This window comes from Leuresthes tenuis, unplaced genomic scaffold (genome assembly GCF_036924035.1).
Source record: "Leuresthes tenuis unplaced genomic scaffold, fLeuTen1.0.hap1 SCAF_4, whole genome shotgun sequence".
In the NCBI taxonomy this organism is placed as follows: Eukaryota; Metazoa; Chordata; class Actinopteri; order Atheriniformes; family Atherinopsidae; genus Leuresthes; species Leuresthes tenuis.
In genome coordinates, this window is record NW_027325358.1 from 645,549 (window position 1) to 663,875 (window position 18,327).

Genomic DNA, 18,327 nt, shown 5'->3' on the forward strand with positions numbered 1-18,327 from the left:
TGTATGACAGTACGGCGGCGTGTTGTATGACAGTACGGCGGCGTGTTGTATGACAGTACGGCGGCGTGTTGTATGACAGTACGGCGGCGTGTTGTATGACAGTACGGAGGCGTGTTGTATGACAGTGCGGCGGCGTGTTGTATGACAGTGTGGCGGCGTGTTGTATGACAGTGTGGCGGCGTGTTGTATGACAGTGTGGCGGCGTGTTGTATGACAGTGTGGCGGCGTGTTGTATGACAGTGTGGCGGCGTGTTGTATGACAGTATGGCGGCGTGTTGTATGACAGTATGGCGGCGTGTTGTATGACAGTATGGCGGCGTGTTGTATGACAGTATGGCGGCGTGTTGTATGACAGTACGGCGGCGTGTTGTATGACAGTACGGCGGCGTGTTGTATGACAGTACGGCGGCGTGTTGTATGACAGTACGGAGGCGTGTTGTATGACAGTGTGGCGGCGTGTTGTATGACAGTGTGGCGGCGTGTTGTATGACAGTATGGCGGCGTGTTGTATGACAGTGTGGCGGCGTGTTGTATGACAGTGTGGCGGCGTGTTGTATGACAGTGTGGCGGCGTGTTGTATGACAGTGTGGCGGCGTGTTGTATGACAGTGTGGCGGCGTGTTGTATGACAGTGTGGCGGCGTGTTGTATGACAGTGTGGCGGCGTGTTGTATGACAGTAGGGCGGCGTGTTGTATGACAGTATGGCGGCGTGTTGTATGACAGTGTGGCGGCGTGTTGTATGACAGTATGGCGGCGTGTTGTATGACAGTGTGGCGGCGTGTTGTATGACAGTGTGGCGGCGTGTTGTATGACAGTGTGGCGGCGTGTTGTATGACAGTAGGGCGGCGTGTTGTATGACAGTAGGGCGGCGTGTTGTATGACAGTACGGCGGCGTGTTGTATGACAGTGTGGCGGCGTGTTGTATGACAGTGTGGCGGCGTGTTGTATGACAGTGTGGCGGCGTGTTGTATGACAGTGTGGCGGCGTGTTGTATGACAGTAGGGCGGCGTGTTGTATGACAGTAGGGCGGCGTGTTGTATGACAGTAGGGCGGCGTGTTGTATGACAGTATGGCGGCGTGTTGTATGACAGTATGGCGGCGTGTTGTATGACAGTGTGGCGGCGTGTTGTATGACAGTGTGGCGGCGTGTTGTATGACAGTGTGGCGGCGTGTTGTATGACAGTAGGGCGGCGTGTTGTATGACAGTAGGGCGGCGTGTTGTATGACAGTAGGGCGGCGTGTTGTATGACAGTAGGGCGGCGTGTTGTATGACAGTGTGGCGGCGTGTTGTATGACAGTACGGGGGCGTGTTGTATGACAGTACGGCGGCGTGTTGTATGACAGTGTGGCGGCGTGTTGTATGACAGTGTGGCGGCGTGTTGTATGACAGTGTGGCGGCGTGTTGTATGACAGTAGGGCGGCGTGTTGTATGACAGTATGGCGGCGTGTTGTATGACAGTATGGCGGCGTGTTGTATGACAGTATGGCGGCGTGTTGTATGACAGTGTGGCGGCGTGTTGTATGACAGTATGGCGGCGTGTTGTATGACAGTATGGCGGCGTGTTGTATGACAGTAGGGCGGCGTGTTGTATGACAGTGTGGCGGCGTGTTGTATGACAGTACGGGGGCGTGTTGTATGACAGTACGGCGGCGTGTTGTATGACAGTGTGGCGGCGTGTTGTATGACAGTGTGGCGGCGTGTTGTATGACAGTGTGGCGGCGTGTTGTATGACAGTAGGGCGGCGTGTTGTATGACAGTAGGGCGGCGTGTTGTATGACAGTAGGGCGGCGTGTTGTATGACAGTATGGCGGCGTGTTGTATGACAGTATGGCGGCGTGTTGTATGACAGTAGGGCGGCGTGTTGTATGACAGTAGGGCGGCGTGTTGTATGACAGTGTGGCGGCGTGTTGTATGACAGTACGGGGGCGTGTTGTATGACAGTACGGCGGCGTGTTGTATGACAGTGTGGCGGCGTGTTGTATGACAGTGTGGCGGCGTGTTGTATGACAGTGTGGCGGCGTGTTGTATGACAGTGTGGCGGCGTGTTGTATGACAGTGTGGCGGCGTGTTGTATGACAGTAGGGCGGCGTGTTGTATGACAGTAGGGCGGCGTGTTGTATGACAGTAGGGCGGCGTGTTGTATGACAGTATGGCGGCGTGTTGTATGACAGTATGGCGGCGTGTTGTATGACAGTAGGGCGGCGTGTTGTATGACAGTAGGGCGGCGTGTTGTATGACAGTGTGGCGGCGTGTTGTATGACAGTGTGGCGGCGTGTTGTATGACAGTGTGGCGGCGTGTTGTATGACAGTGTGGCGGCGTGTTGTATGACAGTGTGGCGGCGTGTTGTATGACAGTAGGGCGGCGTGTTGTATGACAGTAGGGCGGCGTGTTGTATGACAGTAGGGCGGCGTGTTGTATGACAGTATGGCGGCGTGTTGTATGACAGTATGGCGGCGTGTTGTATGACAGTACGGCGGCGTGTTGTATGACAGTGTGGCGGCGTGTTGTATGACAGTATGGCGGCGTGTTGTATGACAGTGTGGCAGCGTGTTGTATGACAGTGTGGCAGCGTGTTGTATGACAGTAGGGCGGCGTGTTGTATGACAGTGTGGCGGCGTGTTGTATGACAGTGTGGCAGCGTGTTGTATGACAGTAGGGCGGCGTGTTGTATGACAGTATGGCGGCGTGTTGTATGACAGTATGGCGGCGTGTTGTATGACAGTAGGGCGGCGTGTTGTATGACAGTGTGGCGGCGTGTTGTATGACAGTGTGGCGGCGTGTTGTATGACAGTGTGGCGGCGTGTTGTATGACAGTGTGGCGGCGTGTTGTATGACAGTGTGGCGGCGTGTTGTATGACAGTAGGGCGGCGTGTTGTATGACAGTAGGGCGGCGTGTTGTATGACAGTAGGGCGGCGTGTTGTATGACAGTATGGCGGCGTGTTGTATGACAGTATGGCGGCGTGTTGTATGACAGTAGGGCGGCGTGTTGTATGACAGTAGGGCGGCGTGTTGTATGACAGTGTGGCGGCGTGTTGTATGACAGTGTGGCGGCGTGTTGTATGACAGTGTGGCGGCGTGTTGTATGACAGTGTGGCGGCGTGTTGTATGACAGTGTGGCGGCGTGTTGTATGACAGTAGGGCGGCGTGTTGTATGACAGTATGGCGGCGTGTTGTATGACAGTAGGGCGGCGTGTTGTATGACAGTAGGGCGGCGTGTTGTATGACAGTATGGCGGCGTGTTGTATGACAGTATGGCGGCGTGTTGTATGACAGTACGGCGGCGTGTTGTATGACAGTGTGGCGGCGTGTTGTATGACAGTATGGCGGCGTGTTGTATGACAGTGTGGCAGCGTGTTGTATGACAGTGTGGCAGCGTGTTGTATGACAGTAGGGCGGCGTGTTGTATGACAGTGTGGCGGCGTGTTGTATGACAGTGTGGCAGCGTGTTGTATGACAGTAGGGCGGCGTGTTGTATGACAGTATGGCGGCGTGTTGTATGACAGTATGGCGGCGTGTTGTATGACAGTATGGCGGTGTGTTGTATGACAGTAGGGCGGCGTGTTGTATGACAGTAGGGCGGCGTGTTGTATGACAGTATGGCGGCGTGTTGTATGACAGTGTGGCGGCGTGTTGTATGACAGTACGGCGGCGTGTTGTATGACAGTGTGGCGGCGTGTTGTATGACAGTGTGGCGGCGTGTTGTATGACAGTAGGGCGGCGTGTTGTATGACAGTAGGGCGGCGTGTTGTATGACAGTATGGCGGCGTGTTGTATGACAGTATGGCGGCGTGTTGTATGACAGTAGGGCGGCGTGTTGTATGACAGTGCGGCGGCGTGTTGTATGACAGTATGGCGGCGTGTTGTATGACAGTATGGCGGCGTGTTGTATGACAGTGTGGCGGCGTGTTGTATGACAGTGTGGCGGCGTGTTGTATGACAGTATGGCGGCGTGTTGTATGACAGTGTGGCGGCGTGTTGTATGACAGTGTGGCGGCGTGTTGTATGACAGTATGGCGGCGTGTTGTATGACAGTATGGCGGCGTGTTGTATGACAGTATGGCGGCGTGTTGTCACTTTGCCGCTTGCAGGCTGTAGAAAATGCAGCCGGCCGCCTTCGAACTGGAGGAAAACGGCGTGATGACATCAGTCCTGTTTTGGCCACTGAAGGATCTTGCGTTGCCTCTTCAGAACACCGAGGTCTATGAACCGGTTCACATCCAGGATGAAAGGTGGAGGTGATACTCTTTGGAACATCAGAGCCGCTTAGAGCCTTTTTCATTTGCTATTTCTTCTCACTGACTTTTATCAAATGGGTTTTTTCATTTTTTCAGCCATTTATTTGCCGCCTTCCTGTTTATTTTGTGTTTAATGTGGTTTGACAGATTTTGATGATATTTCTGTTGGTTCAGCTCTTTATCCAGCTGTGGTTGTTTAAAATGTGAGCCTCACTGATTTTTGTATTCCTCTCTTTTACCTAATTTAATTTCTTTCATTTGTTCTGGTTTTGGTTTATTTTCCTTCAGCTTGATTCAGCAGATGGGAATTAGTGTGTACCTATAACCTATAACATCTTTGTACCTATAATATGTGACACATCATAGGACTACCAGCAGCATTTGGCAGTAAAATATCTCCCTGGTACTTTGTTTTAAAGTCAGCTCACAGATATCTGACCTTTAGTCAGAAATCCAGCAGTCAGACTTGTTCCTGGAGCTGAAAAATAAGTGAATACTCAACAAGACGAATTACACAGGTGACCATGAAATACGATCATCTGAAATGTCATTAAATAACTTTCAGTCCCATCAGATTATTTGTGCCTCTCCCCTGTTTCTCACCTGTTTCTCACCTGTTTCTCACCTGTTTCTCACCTGTTTCTCCCCTGTTTCTCCACTGTTTCTCACCTGTTTCTCCACTGTTTCTCACCTGTTTCTCCACCTGTTTCTCCACTGTTTCTCACCTGTTTCTCCACTGTTTCTCACCTGTTTCTCCACTGTTTCTCACCTGTTTCTCACCTGTTTCTCCACTGTTTCTCACCTGTTTCTCCACTGTTTCTCACCTGTTTCTCCACTGTTTCTCACCTGTTTCTCCACTGTTTCTCACCTGTTTCTCCACCTGTTTCTCACCGGCTTTTTTCTCCACCTGTTTCTCACCTGTTTCTCCACCTGTTTCTCCACTGTTTCTCACCTGTTTCTCCACTGTTTCTCACCTGTTTCTCCACTGTTTCTCACCTGTTTCTCCACTGTTTCTCACCTGTTTCTCCACCTGTTTCTCACCTGTTTCTCCACCTGTTTCTCACCTGTTTCTCCACTGTTTCTCACCTGTTTCTCCACTGTTTCTCACCTGTTTCTCCACCTGTTTCTCACCTGTTTCTCACCTGTTTCTCCCCTGTTTCTCCCCTGTTTCTCCACTGTTTCTCACCTGTTTCTCACCTGTTTCTCACCTGTTTCTCCACCTGTTTCTCCACCTGTTTCTCACCTGTTTCTCACCTGTTTCTCCGCCTGTTTCTCCACTGTTTCTCACCTGTTTCTCCACTGTTTCTCACCTGTTTCTCCACTGTTTCTCACCTGTTTCTCCACCTGTTTCTCACCTGTTTCTCCACCTGTTTCTCACCTGTTTCTCCACTGTTTCTCACCTGTTTCTCCACTGTTTCTCACCTGTTTCTCCACCTGTTTCTCACCTGTTTCTCACCTGTTTCTCCCCTGTTTCTCCCCTGTTTCTCCACTGTTTCTCACCTGTTTCTCACCTGTTTCTCACCTGTTTCTCCACCTGTTTCTCCACCTGTTTCTCACCTGTTTCTCACCTGTTTCTCCGCCTGTTTCTCCACTGTTTCTCACCTGTTTCTCCGCCTGTTTCTCCACTGTTTCTCACCTGTTTCTCCACCTGTTTCTCACCTGTTTCTCCACCTGTTTCTCCACCTGTTTCTCCACCTGTTTCTCACCTGTTTCTCACCTGTTTCTCACCTGTTTCTCCACCTGTTTCTCCACCTGTTTCTCACCTGTTTCTCCACCTGTTTCTCCGTCTGTTTCTCCACTGTTTCTCATCTGTTTCTCCACCTGTTTCTCACCTGTTTCTCACCTGTTTCTCCACCTGTTTCTCCACTGTTTCTCCACTGTTTCTCACCTGTTTCTCCGCCTGTTTCTCCACTGTTTCTCACCTGTTTCTCCACCTGTTTCTCACCTGTTTCTCCACCTGTTTCTCCACTGTTTCTCCACTGTTTCTCACCTGTTTCTCACCTGTTTCTCCACTGTTTCTCCACTGTTTCTCACCTGTTTCTCCACTGTTTCTCACCTGTTTCTCCACCTGTTTCTCACCTGTTTCTCACCTGTTTCTCCCCTGTTTCTCACCTGTTTCTCCACCTTTTTCTCCACCTGTTCACTGTTTTTCCTTCCTTTAAGCCGCCTCGCACACTTCTCTCTATGCAACGTCTCTTTCTGCTTCTTTCTTTTTCAGCAAAACGATTTGCATCAATATAATCGATGATGACGAGTACGAGAAAAACAAGAACTTCTTCCTAGAGATTGGAGAGCCTCAGCTGCTGGAGATGAGTGAGCGGAAAGGTGGGGGCACTTCCTGACCCCACCCACACCCCAACTAACCTTTGACCTCAGTTAATCCTCACAGGGAAAACATTACCTGATGTTTTAAGCCCCTGTGAATGTCTCCTTAACAGAGCTGAAACTGATGAAATCTGAGCACTTTAGGTGAAATAGCTCTTTAAATGTGTCGCTGTGACCCTGCATGCAGATGAGGTCATTTCCTCCTGGAAACGGCGTCCTGTCAGTGTTTGAGTGTGTGTCTGAACTAATGCATGCCCCCCCCCCCCCCACAGGAAGACCATAGCTGTTAGAGTAATTGACCACGAAGAGTACGATAAGAAGGCGAACTTCTACATAGAGCTGCAGGAGCCATACTGGAACAGGAGGAGATGGACAGGTGTGATGACACACCTTTACCTGTCTGATGTCTGCTCTCTGTCTCTCTGCTGCTTCTTCTTTCATGATGCTGCCTGCCTCCCATTGGCCAAGACTTTCGCTGACTCAGTTGTAATTAGGCTGCTCTTTCTGGTTTAGGTTGGTTTAAATGAACAAGAATCTGTCAGAAGATGAAGATAATGATGATGTTCTGTGGTCTATTCAACAGAACTATCTTCACAGTATGAAGCAAAACTCCTCATTTCTTTACATATTTCCATAAAAACAGGAAGCAGCTGCAGAGATTCACTGAAACATGATAAAACATGAACATAAACCCAGAATCTGAGGCAGAAACAGAGTTTTTCTCAGTTCTCAGCAGCTTTAAAGTAAATCTCTGGTCTGAGCTCCTTTATTCTCCAACACAGCCTGAACCCTCTGAGACGAGCTTTCTGTCATTTCTTTAAGGAGTCTTCAGGAATAGTTCTCCAGGCTTCTTGAAGGACATCCCAAAGCTCTTCTTTGGATGTGGGCTGCCTTTTGTTCCGTTCTCTGTCAGATGATCCCACACTGCTTCAATAATGTTGAGGTCCGGGCTCTGGGGAGGATTCATCCCTCCATAAGACCTGTTGCCACTGATTTTCAGTCCACTTCTTGTGTCATTTGGCACAGCTCAGCCTTTTCTCCCTGTTTCCCTTCCTTAAGAACGGCTTCTTGACAGCCACCCTTCCATGGAGACCATTTCTGATGAGGCTTGGGCCAACAGTAGATGGATCAGCTGAAGGTCCAGATGTATCTCTCAGGTCCTGTCAGGTCACAGCTGGATTTTTTCCTCTTTCTTAAGGACATCACTTTCAGATCCTGTTCATCTGCTGTAGATAGTTTTTTAGGCCTGACACTTCTTCTTTTGTCCTCCACTTGTCCAGTTTCCTCAAATGTTTTAAGGACACACTGCACACCATGCTGAGATATGCCAAGTTTTCAGCTAATAGCTCTTTGGGAATCACCTTGTTGCTGCAGAAATCCTATTTTCTGTCTGTCAAACTTTCTTTGTTGTTTTCCATAGATATATTTTCATAGATCAAAAGCAGCTCTGAGATCCAGTTAAACTAAGACTAACATTTTTCCACCGTCTGTATTCAGGCATTAAACACTTTGGTCAGAGCAGTCTCAGTGCTGTGGTGCTGTCTAAAGCCTGACTGGAAGGTATCATAGCAGTTATCTTGTGTTAAAAAGTAATTAAGCTGTTGAAAAACCGCTTTTTCAATGATCTTACTTAAAAATGGGAGATTTGAGATTTTCAGCAGAGGTTTGATTTCAGCTGTTTTTAGTGGCTCTGGAAACACACCTGACATTAAGGACAAGTTCAGGATCAGTAACAGGTCTGACTCCAAAGTCTTTGAGGCCCCTTTGAATAAACCTGTTGGCAGGATGTCTGAACAGCAAGAAGAGTTCAGCTGACCTAAGATGCCCTCCAGGTCTTTCCTGTTAATGGGTTGAAACAGGTTCATGGTGCTTAAACCGGTTTCCGGTGAACACCATGAACCTGCTGCTGATAAACCAGCTGCTCGTCTAATATTTTGGACTTTGTCTGTGAATAATTTGGCAAAGTCAGTGCAGGTGGAATGAAGCTCAGTGGCTGCTGACACAGGAGGGTTTGTTAGCCTGTTAACTGGAGCAGGCCCGAGCATCATGAGTGTTTTTAGTGATGATGTCAGAGAAGTCGGACTTCCTCAGTTGTAAATTATAAGAGTGAAGTTTCTCTTTATAGATTTCATAATGAACCTTTGTTTTTAGGCAGGATGGATCTGTTGAATGGTTGGAAAACACCAGATTGTCACAGTTTTCCCCTGGTTCTCTGGGACAGACTAAGACTGGTTGGAACAGGTCTTCACATGTGTCACATTAACCCAGCCTGTGTTTAACAGCTTTAATTTGCACAAACTTTAATCTTTCATTTGGAAGATTAAACTAACAACAAACCATGAGGCCTCGACATAGTTTGTAGATGCATTTTCTAACAGAAAACGTTGGTTTAAGCTGTGAGAGTCACCAGAACCGAAGGTCTGATCTTTCCTCTGCTTTGTTTCATGTTTCTTCTCTCCAGCTCTGTTGCTTCAGGAAGCTGGTAAGCTTCTTTCTTTCTCCCTGCTGGTGGCCTTTGTTGTTTATGTCTCTGAAAACATCATTTCAACACCTTATAAAACTAAATCTGACGTCTTGTCTCATGTGTTCTGACCTTACAGGAGGATTCATGAAGACAGGTAGGGGAGCCCACATGCTTTAACATTCTGCAACAAGGGAATCTGTTGGATCTGCATTAATTTGTGCTTTTTGTCTGACCTTTTGATAGACAAACAGCTGTGCGGTAAGACACCTTTCAGTGGTGTAAAAGTTTGCTTTAAAGTGTTTTAAAGCAACGGCGTGTCTGATCATAGCGATACAGCACCTTGATGTCACTGAAATCTCTCTTTTAACTCTTATTTATCACTCTGGTGCCACAAACATCCCACAGCTGTAAATGCACCACCACTGGCCTCCAATGTGTCAGGATCAGCCTGAAATCAGTACAGATGTTCATACAATAAAGCTTCTTCTGTGTAGTAAAGCTCAAATTCTCACTCAAATTCTTTCATTCATAAGTGTTTGAATAGATTGATTAAATGTTCATCAGTGAGATCCACAGCTGCTGATACTTGGATTTTTTACTTTTGCACAGACAGCTGGCTCTTCCTTACCTTTACAAGCAAGCTTTGTGCATGAAAATCAATATGAACATCTGACTCTCAGAAAGAAAGAGGATGAGGAGAACTTCCATTTAAAGACTAAACATATTTCCAACATGAATACAGCAGCACAGAACTATTTATGGGGTGCAGTGACGGCGCATTTAAAGCTGCCAGTTCAGATACACCTTCATGTTAAAGCATAGGATCACCTTCCAGATTTTCATCCACCAACTTTATAGTAAAAGGGACAAAGTTAAGGCTATAACTATATGAAACTATATGTCTGCTATAGCCTGCTAGTGCTGGGTATAGCTATGCATTAGCATGCCTAGCCTGGCATACTAATGGTCAGCCAAGGGAGTGTCAAGTCCAACGGATAGACATGCTCGTAGTCAGCCTGGAGAAGCTAAACGTTGATGGATAGCTGATGGGTCAAAGATTCGACACCACCCAGGTCTAATGAGTAGTCAACTCCTCTTTGCCACCACTGGCCTCTCAGTTAGCTTAGCTTATGACTGGCTATATGTAGCTGCTTCGACAGGGAGGCCACGACAACAAGCAGCTTTACAGGCTTTTAGTCTCTTTCCTAACCATATGCACAGGCTTCTCTATAAGAACACATCACTCAGACTTTCATGAGACGGAAGCACCAAGAAGCTGCTGAAGAACTCCAGTCCGACTCGGCTCTGTTGTCAGTTCTGTTGCCTTTTGACTAAGATGCTGCAGCTCTGTTGTCACAAGCCTTTAATGAACCTTTAAAGAATTAATACAAACGAATAATAATAAGAAATTATGTTAAAAAATAGCATATAAATCTATAGAAAAGCAAAGATTAGTTTGTCAAAATAGTTCTTTGATATCATGTCCAAAAAGAGACACCAGACTTCCTGAAGTAATGTGGGAGCCATAGATTCAGTGCACTTACCAAACAGGGGCTCTAAGAGGCTGAGTCAGCTGCCGATGGACTGCATCGTTGGTTCAACACATCAGCAGTCAGTCAGCTTCTCATTCCCCATCACTGGCCGATCAGTTATATCAGCAGCGGATTCTTTTTGGTGGGATCAATAACTGGGTTCAGTGAGAACTCTTCACCTTTCAGCCCCTTTACTGAACTGCTGCCATTACATTTAAACACTGACACTCAGAGTTCCCAAAGTGTGGGGCTGAATAAGATCCATAAACAGAACATTAAATCTTCTGTTTATGTTTTAATGGTGAAATTCGATCAGCTGGACTAAAGTTTGCTATAAACTGCTCTCAGTTTAACTTTAGTTGGCAGTCAGAGGAACCAGATTTTCACCTGATAATTAAACCTGAGAATTCAGCAGCCTTCACCTCAGCCAATCAGAGAAGTGGTGACTCACTGATGGAATCTGTAGTCTACACATCGCAGCACATGCATCTTATCAAAGAACCAAAGATTTAAAACACCTCCAGAAAGACAGGTGTCGGGTCAGGAGTCCATATGGGTCGTGTTCTGACTGCATGCTTTCACACTGCTCGTCTCCTCACTGATTGTTCAGACTGATAGGGAGGTGTGATTGATAATGTGGAAGTACTGTCTCAGTTTGATGCTGTTCAATGAGCCCGTAGAATCAGTCTCTGTTCACCTGTTCAGGAAGAGACATCTACAGGAAGGTCCAAGGACGAGACCGCCCGGCCCCGTCCGCCGTCATCAGCATTACAGGTTCGTCCGTCATCTCTCTGTATAACTGCATCACAACTGGCCCACAACTGGCCCACAGCTGGCCCACAACCGGCCCACAACCGGCCCAAAACTGGCCCACAACCGGCCCAAAACTGGCCCACAGCTGGCCCACAACCGGCCCACAACTGGCCCACAGCTGGCCCACAACTGGCCCACAACTGGCCCACAACTGGCCCACAACTGGCCCACAACCGGCCCACAACCGGCCCACAACCGGCCCACAACCGGCCCACAACCGGCCCACAGCTGGCCCACAACTGGCCCACAGCTGGCCCACAACTGGCCCACAACTGGCCCACAACTGGCCCACAACCGGCCCACAACCGGCCCACAACCGGCCCACAGCTGGCCCACAACTGGCCCACAGCTGGCCCACAACTGGCCCACAACTGGCCCACAACTGGCCCACAACCGGCCCACAACCGGCCCACAGCTGGCCCACAACTGGCCCACAGCTGGCCCACAACTGGCCCACAGCCGGCCCACAGCTGGCCCACAACTGGCCCACAACTGGCCCACAACTGGCCCATAACTGGCCCATAACTGGCCCACAACTGGCCCACAGCCGGCCCACAGCTGGCCCACAACTGGCCCACAACTGGCCCACAACTGGCCCATAACTGGCCCATAACTGGCCCATAACTGGCCCACAGCTGGCCCATAACTGGCCCACAACTGGCCCACAACTGGCCCACAACTGGCCCACAACCGGCCCATAACTGGCCCACAGCTGGCCCACAACTGGCCCACAGCTGGCCCACAACTGGCCCACAGCCGGCCCACAGCTGGCCCACAACTGGCCCATAACTGGCCCATAACTGGCCCACAACTGGCCCACAGCCGGCCCACAGCTGGCCCACAACTGGCCCACAACTGGCCCACAACTGGCCCATAACTGGCCCATAACTGGCCCATAACTGGCCCACAGCTGGCCCATAACTGGCCCACAACTGGCCCACAACTGGCCCACAACTGGCCCACAGCTGGCCCACAGCTGGCCCACAACTGGCCCACAACTGGCCCACAACTGGCCCACAACCGGCCCATAACTGGCCCACAACCGGCCCATAACTGGCCCACAACCGGCCCACAACTGGCCCATAACTGGCCCACAGCTGGCCCATAACTGGCCCACAACTGGCCCACAACTGGCCCACAACTGGCCCACAGCTGGCCCACAGCTGGCCCACAACTGGCCCACAACTGGCCCACAACTGGCCCACAACCGGCCCATAACTGGCCCATAACTGGCCCACAACCGGCCCATAACTGGCCCATAACCGGCCCATAACCGGCCCACAGCTGGCCCACAGCTGGCCCACAACTGGCCCACAACTGGCCCACAACCGGCCCATAACCGGCCCACAACTGGCCCACAACTGGCCCACAACTGGCCCACAGCTGGCCCACAGCTGGCCCACAACTGGCCCACAACTGGCCCACAACTGGCCCACAACCGGCCCATAACTGGCCCATAACTGGCCCACAACCGGCCCATAACTGGCCCATAACCGGCCCATAACCGGCCCACAGCTGGCCCACAGCTGGCCCACAACTGGCCCACAACTGGCCCACAACCGGCCCATAACTGGCCCATAACTGGCCCACAACTGGCCCACAACCGGCCCATAACCGGCCCATAACCGGCCCACAGCTGGCCCACAACTGGCCCACAACTGGCCCACAACTGGCCCACAACTGGCCCACAACTGGCCCACAACCGGCCCATAACTGGCCCATAACTGGCCCATAACTGGCCCACAACCGGCCCACAACCGGCCCATAACTGGCCCATAACTGGCCCACAACCGGCCCATAACTGGCCCATAACTGGCCCATAACCGGCCCATAACTGGCCCACAGCTGGCCCACAACCGGCCCATAACTGTCCCACAACCGGCCCATAACTGGCCCACAACCGGCCCACAACCGGCCCATAACTGGCCCATAACTGGCCCACAACCGGCCCATAACTGGCCCATAACTGGCCCACAACCGGCCCATAACTGGCCCACAACCGGCCCATAACTGGCCCACAACCGGCCCACAACCGGCCCACAACCGTCCCACAACCGGCCCATAACTGTCCCACAACCGGACCATAACTGGCCCACAACCGGCCCATAACTGGCCCACAACCGTCCCACAACCGGCCCATAACTGTCCCACAACCGGACCATAACTGGCCCACAACCGGCCCATAACTGGCCCATAACTGGCCCATAACTGGCCCACAACCGGCCCATAACTGGCCCATAACTGGCCCACAACCGGCCTATAACTGGCCCACAGCTGGCCCACAGCTGGCCCACAGCTGGCCCATAGCTGGCCCATAACTGGCCCACAACCGGCCCATAACTGGCCCATAACTGGCCCACAACCGGCCCATAACTGGCCCATAACTGGCCCACAGCTGGCCCACAGCTGGCCCACAGCTGGCCCATAACTGGCCCACAACCGGCCCACAACCGGCCCATAACTGTCCCACAACCGGCCCATAACTGGCCCACAACCGGCCCATAACTGGCCCATAACTGGCCCACAGCTGGCCCACAGCTGGCCCACAACTGGCCCATAACTGGCCCATAACTGGCCCATAACCGGCCCACAACTGGCCCATAACTGGCCCATAACTGGCCCACAACTGGCCCACAACCGGCCCACAACTGGCCCATAACTGGCCCATAACTGGCCCATAACTGACCCAACCCTTTCCCTACACCTCCCATATATCAACTACACAAACAAAATGGGAATTGATAGATTGACCACAGTTCTAACTCGCTGGGCTGCTCCCGGTCGTCCTGATGGCCCCTGTTCAGAGGTTCTGATATGAGGCAGTCTGTCTGTCTTCCTCCTCTGTGCCTCAGATGGATTGTGTGAGGAAGCTTTGACGAAAAAGGAGGAGGAGGAAAGGCGGATTGCAGAGATGGGTAGACCAACACTGGGAGAACACACCCGGCTGGAGGTCATCATCGAGGAGTCGTACGAGTTTAAGGTAGAAATGTTGTACATGAAAAACAAACCAGCCAACAGTGCATGGAGTACAGGGTCACTTTTAGTGTGCTTAACAGTTTTAGGAGCCACATTTCAGCATTTAATGAAAACCTTTTCCAATCTTTCTCTCGTAAATGTGTCGACTGAACATGCAGCTACAGCCAGTTAACTTCTGAACTAAACCTCACTTTAACAGGGAATTGTTTGGCAGTTTCTGGGCTCTAACCCTAACCCAAAGAAACCTCCCACCATACAACCTCACATAACACCAGAACAACTCATTCCTTTAGGTTCTGTTGGTGGATGTTGTTCTCTGTGGACAGAACCAGGATGTTCTGTGACATTTGCTGGTTTCCTGTTTCAGAGCACGGTGGATAAACTCATTAAGAAGACCAACCTGGCTCTGGTTATCGGGACAAACAGCTGGAGGGAGCAGTTTGTTGAGGCCATCACGGTCAGCTCCGGTATGAACTCCAGCAGAACCACACAGGAGTGGCAGGAAAAGCAGCTTCTTTACTGACCAAAAAACAATTTGCAAACGATTGAATCGGTTTGTCTCTCTTCACCAGGTGATGATGATGACGATGAGTGTGGAGAGGGAAAGCTGCCCTCCTGTTTTGATTACGTCATGCACTTCCTCACGGTGTTCTGGAAGCTTCTGTTTGCCTTTGTTCCTCCCACCGACTACTGGAACGGCTGGGCCTGCTTCGTCGTGTCCATCTCTGTGATCGGCTTACTGACGGCGGTGATCGGAGACCTGGCGTCTCATTTTGGCTGTACTGTCGGCCTCAAAGACTCCGTGACTGCTGTGGTGTTTGTGGCTTTGGGCACTTCAGTACCAGGTGAGACACAGACTGGTCCGGCTTTGGTTAGGAACGTTGCTACATGAAACTCATTTGGGAGAAGCAACTTACGGCAAATCCTGGGAAGTGGTAAAAAGCTCCTCCCAATCCAATAGAAGCAAATTGAAGAAGCTACTGGCTTCAAGAGCGCCTGGCCAGATCAGGCCAGGAACTCGGGTTTCCAACCATCCCCTGAAAAATGGATTTAGAAGCAGCTCGTGTAGCCGGTTAGCTTCTAGCTTTGTCTGCGTTGTGTTTTTATGAACATGAACAGGCCCAGACCAGGATATCTTTCTCCGTTTATTCTGACAAAAGGTCAATCGTGATCAACTTGAGCTCCTCTACTAATTAAATGACACAGAAATATGTTAGCGCTAGCTAGCAAGTTAACAGAGGCTAAAACTGACTTACGTCAGTGTAACTCTGTTACACTCGGTGGGGGTCACAGGTCAACTGGTCAGGCTAGCTCTCCTGGAGAGAATCAGATCCTCTGTAGGAGGAGGGGAGATGTGGGCGGGGCCATATTAGCTTATTCATAGCTCCACCTTCCCTGAACGAGGAAGAAGAGTGTTAGAAAAATTCTCTGTAAAATTAGGCTCAGAGTCGCTGGATACGATTAATTAACACAAAACATTTATTTCTTGCAAGAAAGAGACAAGTCCGCACAAATCCACACAACCTGTCGGGAAGACCGCTCAGAGTTGTCTCCCGACAAAATGGTGCTCCAGCTATTTATGTTGTTTATGCTGATCACACAATGTTATGAGAAAAGGCGCTTTTCTCACCATTCATTATTATGGGAAGGAACATTCAATGTTATGGGGAAAGGTGCTTCTCTCCCCATTCCTTGTTATGGGAAGGAACATAAGAGGTGCTTCTCACCAGTTAATATTATGGGAAAGACTAGTACCAGAGTCAAAACACTTTTGCTTGAATCATAGAAGGTGAACAGATGGAGGGACTCTTCTGTCATAGTATAACTATATAATTTTTCCAACAAAGAGGTAGAGTCATAACGCAAAAGGCACATCGGTCTGTTTCAGGAGGACACAAACGATCAATAAGATCTCAAACATTCTGTCTGCTCTCCACTGTCTCGTTCAGATACCTTCGCGAGTAAAGTGGCAGCAGTCCAGGACCAATATGCAGACGCCTCCATCGGCAACGTGACAGGAAGTAACGCCGTCAACGTCTTCTTGGGGATTGGTGTGGCCTGGTCCATCGCTGCCGTTTACCACTACACCCAAGGCCAAGAGTTCAGGGTGGACCCGGGCACACTCGCCTTCTCCGTCACACTCTTCACCATCTTCGCCTTCATCTGCATCGCTGTCCTGCTCTACCGCCGCCGGCCCATGATTGGCGGGGAGCTCGGAGGTCCTCGAGTCCCTAAGATCCTCACGACCTGCCTGTTCTTCAGCCTGTGGTTGATGTACATCATCTTCTCCTCACTGGAAGCCTACTGCCACATAAAGGGCTTCTAGGACTTGAGCTGGTCCCAAGAGGTTCGAACGGATTCTGATGGTTCGGTTGGATTAGGTTCCTGCAGATTTAGGGTCCCTTTCCTTCAGGTTGTTTTTTGTGTCAGGTGTGGCAGGAATCTGAAGGTTTTAACGGGCTCTGATGGGCTCCTACAGGTTCTGCTTCTAAGAGGGTAGCTTCTACCGGTTTACCCGAGTTCCTGTCATTTGTTATTAGCTTGAAAGGGTGAGATTAACATTTGTGTTTTTGTGTTTCTGATGGTTGATGGAGTCCAGCGCAGCTCTCACACGGTGTGCTGGTTCCTCTGGGTTTGGGTGAATTCTGACTCTCTGCATTTGATTTGCTGTCTGTTATAAACAGGTTTCTGATTTCTAAAGACACAGAACAGATTACTTAAATTCAGTCAAGCTTGGATAAACGTAGTCTTTTCGATGATATGGTGGCTCGATTTGGACAAAACTCTAAAAACTCTAAATATTTAAACATGTTTATAGTTAATTAAGGTTTTTAAGGTCTTACAGACTCAAAATGTCTTTGTTGGGTTTCTAAATGCTGCTGATGGACTGTAAAACCTCTCAGCTTCACAGAAACTCCTGATGTTTCTGCTAAGTTCCTGTGATTTATTTGTCTGACAGTTTCATCATTTAAAGGTTTCAGAGGTTCTCGAAGGCTGAGGGATTTCTAAAGGCTCCAATCAGTTCTTTGGGTTTGGATTTAAAGCTTTTCAATGTGATGATTCTATGATTTTTAGTGGAACCCTGAAAACAAAAAACTGTGGTGTCCGTTCTTCTGGCTGCTGACCGTCTTCATCCTCAAATACCTCCCAAACATGTAAATGTAGCTGTATCATAAATCCTTCACTTTCATTTAATGTAAACCTTTGCTTTTGTCATGCATGGACTGACATCACACCCACAGTAGTGACCACGGGCGGCTGTGCTGGCCGCCAGCGGCTCGTCTGTAGAAAACCTGCAGGACGTTAGCTTCAGCACCTACATGAATATCTGCACTAAGTTTGAGTTTTGGTTTATTAGGAGATGCTGCAAACAGCAGCTCGAGTGGAGGAAATGTACATTTGTGCAACTGCTTGTTGGATGATGTTAACGTGAGCTGTTGCTTGAATGCAGTGTTCTCCTTTAAATATTAAAGTGATGACGTGTTGCGCTTGTCTCCTCTCTGATTGGTCCTCAGAAGCTTTTGTTTTCTGCACCTGAAAAGTTTGCATCAATAAACTCAACTGTTCGGTTTCATTAAGAGCTCCAGAGAGCTGTTCATTTATTTAAACATCCTGGTTTTTTATTATAAAGCTCTTTAAACAAAGTGCTATAAATGTTCACATATTTCACGAAACAGGTTCTTTAAAAGGGTCAAAGGTCAGCAGAGAGATGAGCTGAACAACACAAGGATGTGATGTAAGATTAAAGCTTGAGCCTTGAACAGGTTGTTGTTCTGACTCTGGCCGCTGAGGATTCTGGGTAATGTAGTTCATTCTGCATCCAGGCTCTGTTTGCAGACAGCTCCACATCACTTTAAAAGTCACAACCAAACACATCCAACTAACTCAAATGATCCACATAAGAACATTAATGATATCAGACATGACACCATGTGTAAAAATGAGAAGGTCCCTGACAAGATACAAATATTCATATTTC

At 49.6% G+C, this 18,327-nt stretch overlaps 1 protein-coding gene across 1 annotated transcript in view; it reads left to right on the forward strand.

The window, feature by feature from the left end:
- Window positions 1-17,746, forward strand: part of LOC140305242 (sodium/calcium exchanger 1-like) — a 32,697-nt gene extending 14,951 nt beyond the window's left edge. The window contains exons 3-10 of the mRNA XM_072384004.1: window positions 6,457-6,563; window positions 9,025-9,045; window positions 9,164-9,181; window positions 11,265-11,333; window positions 14,225-14,352; window positions 14,716-14,815; window positions 14,921-15,193; window positions 16,298-17,746. Coding sequence (XP_072240105.1) covers window positions 6,457-6,563; window positions 9,025-9,045; window positions 9,164-9,181; window positions 11,265-11,333; window positions 14,225-14,352; window positions 14,716-14,815; window positions 14,921-15,193; window positions 16,298-16,674 — 1,093 coding nt within the window. The 3' untranslated portion in view covers window positions 16,675-17,746. The remainder of the gene's footprint in view (window positions 1-6,456; window positions 6,564-9,024; window positions 9,046-9,163; window positions 9,182-11,264; window positions 11,334-14,224; window positions 14,353-14,715; window positions 14,816-14,920; window positions 15,194-16,297) is intronic.
- Window positions 17,747-18,327: the final 581 nt, after the last annotated feature.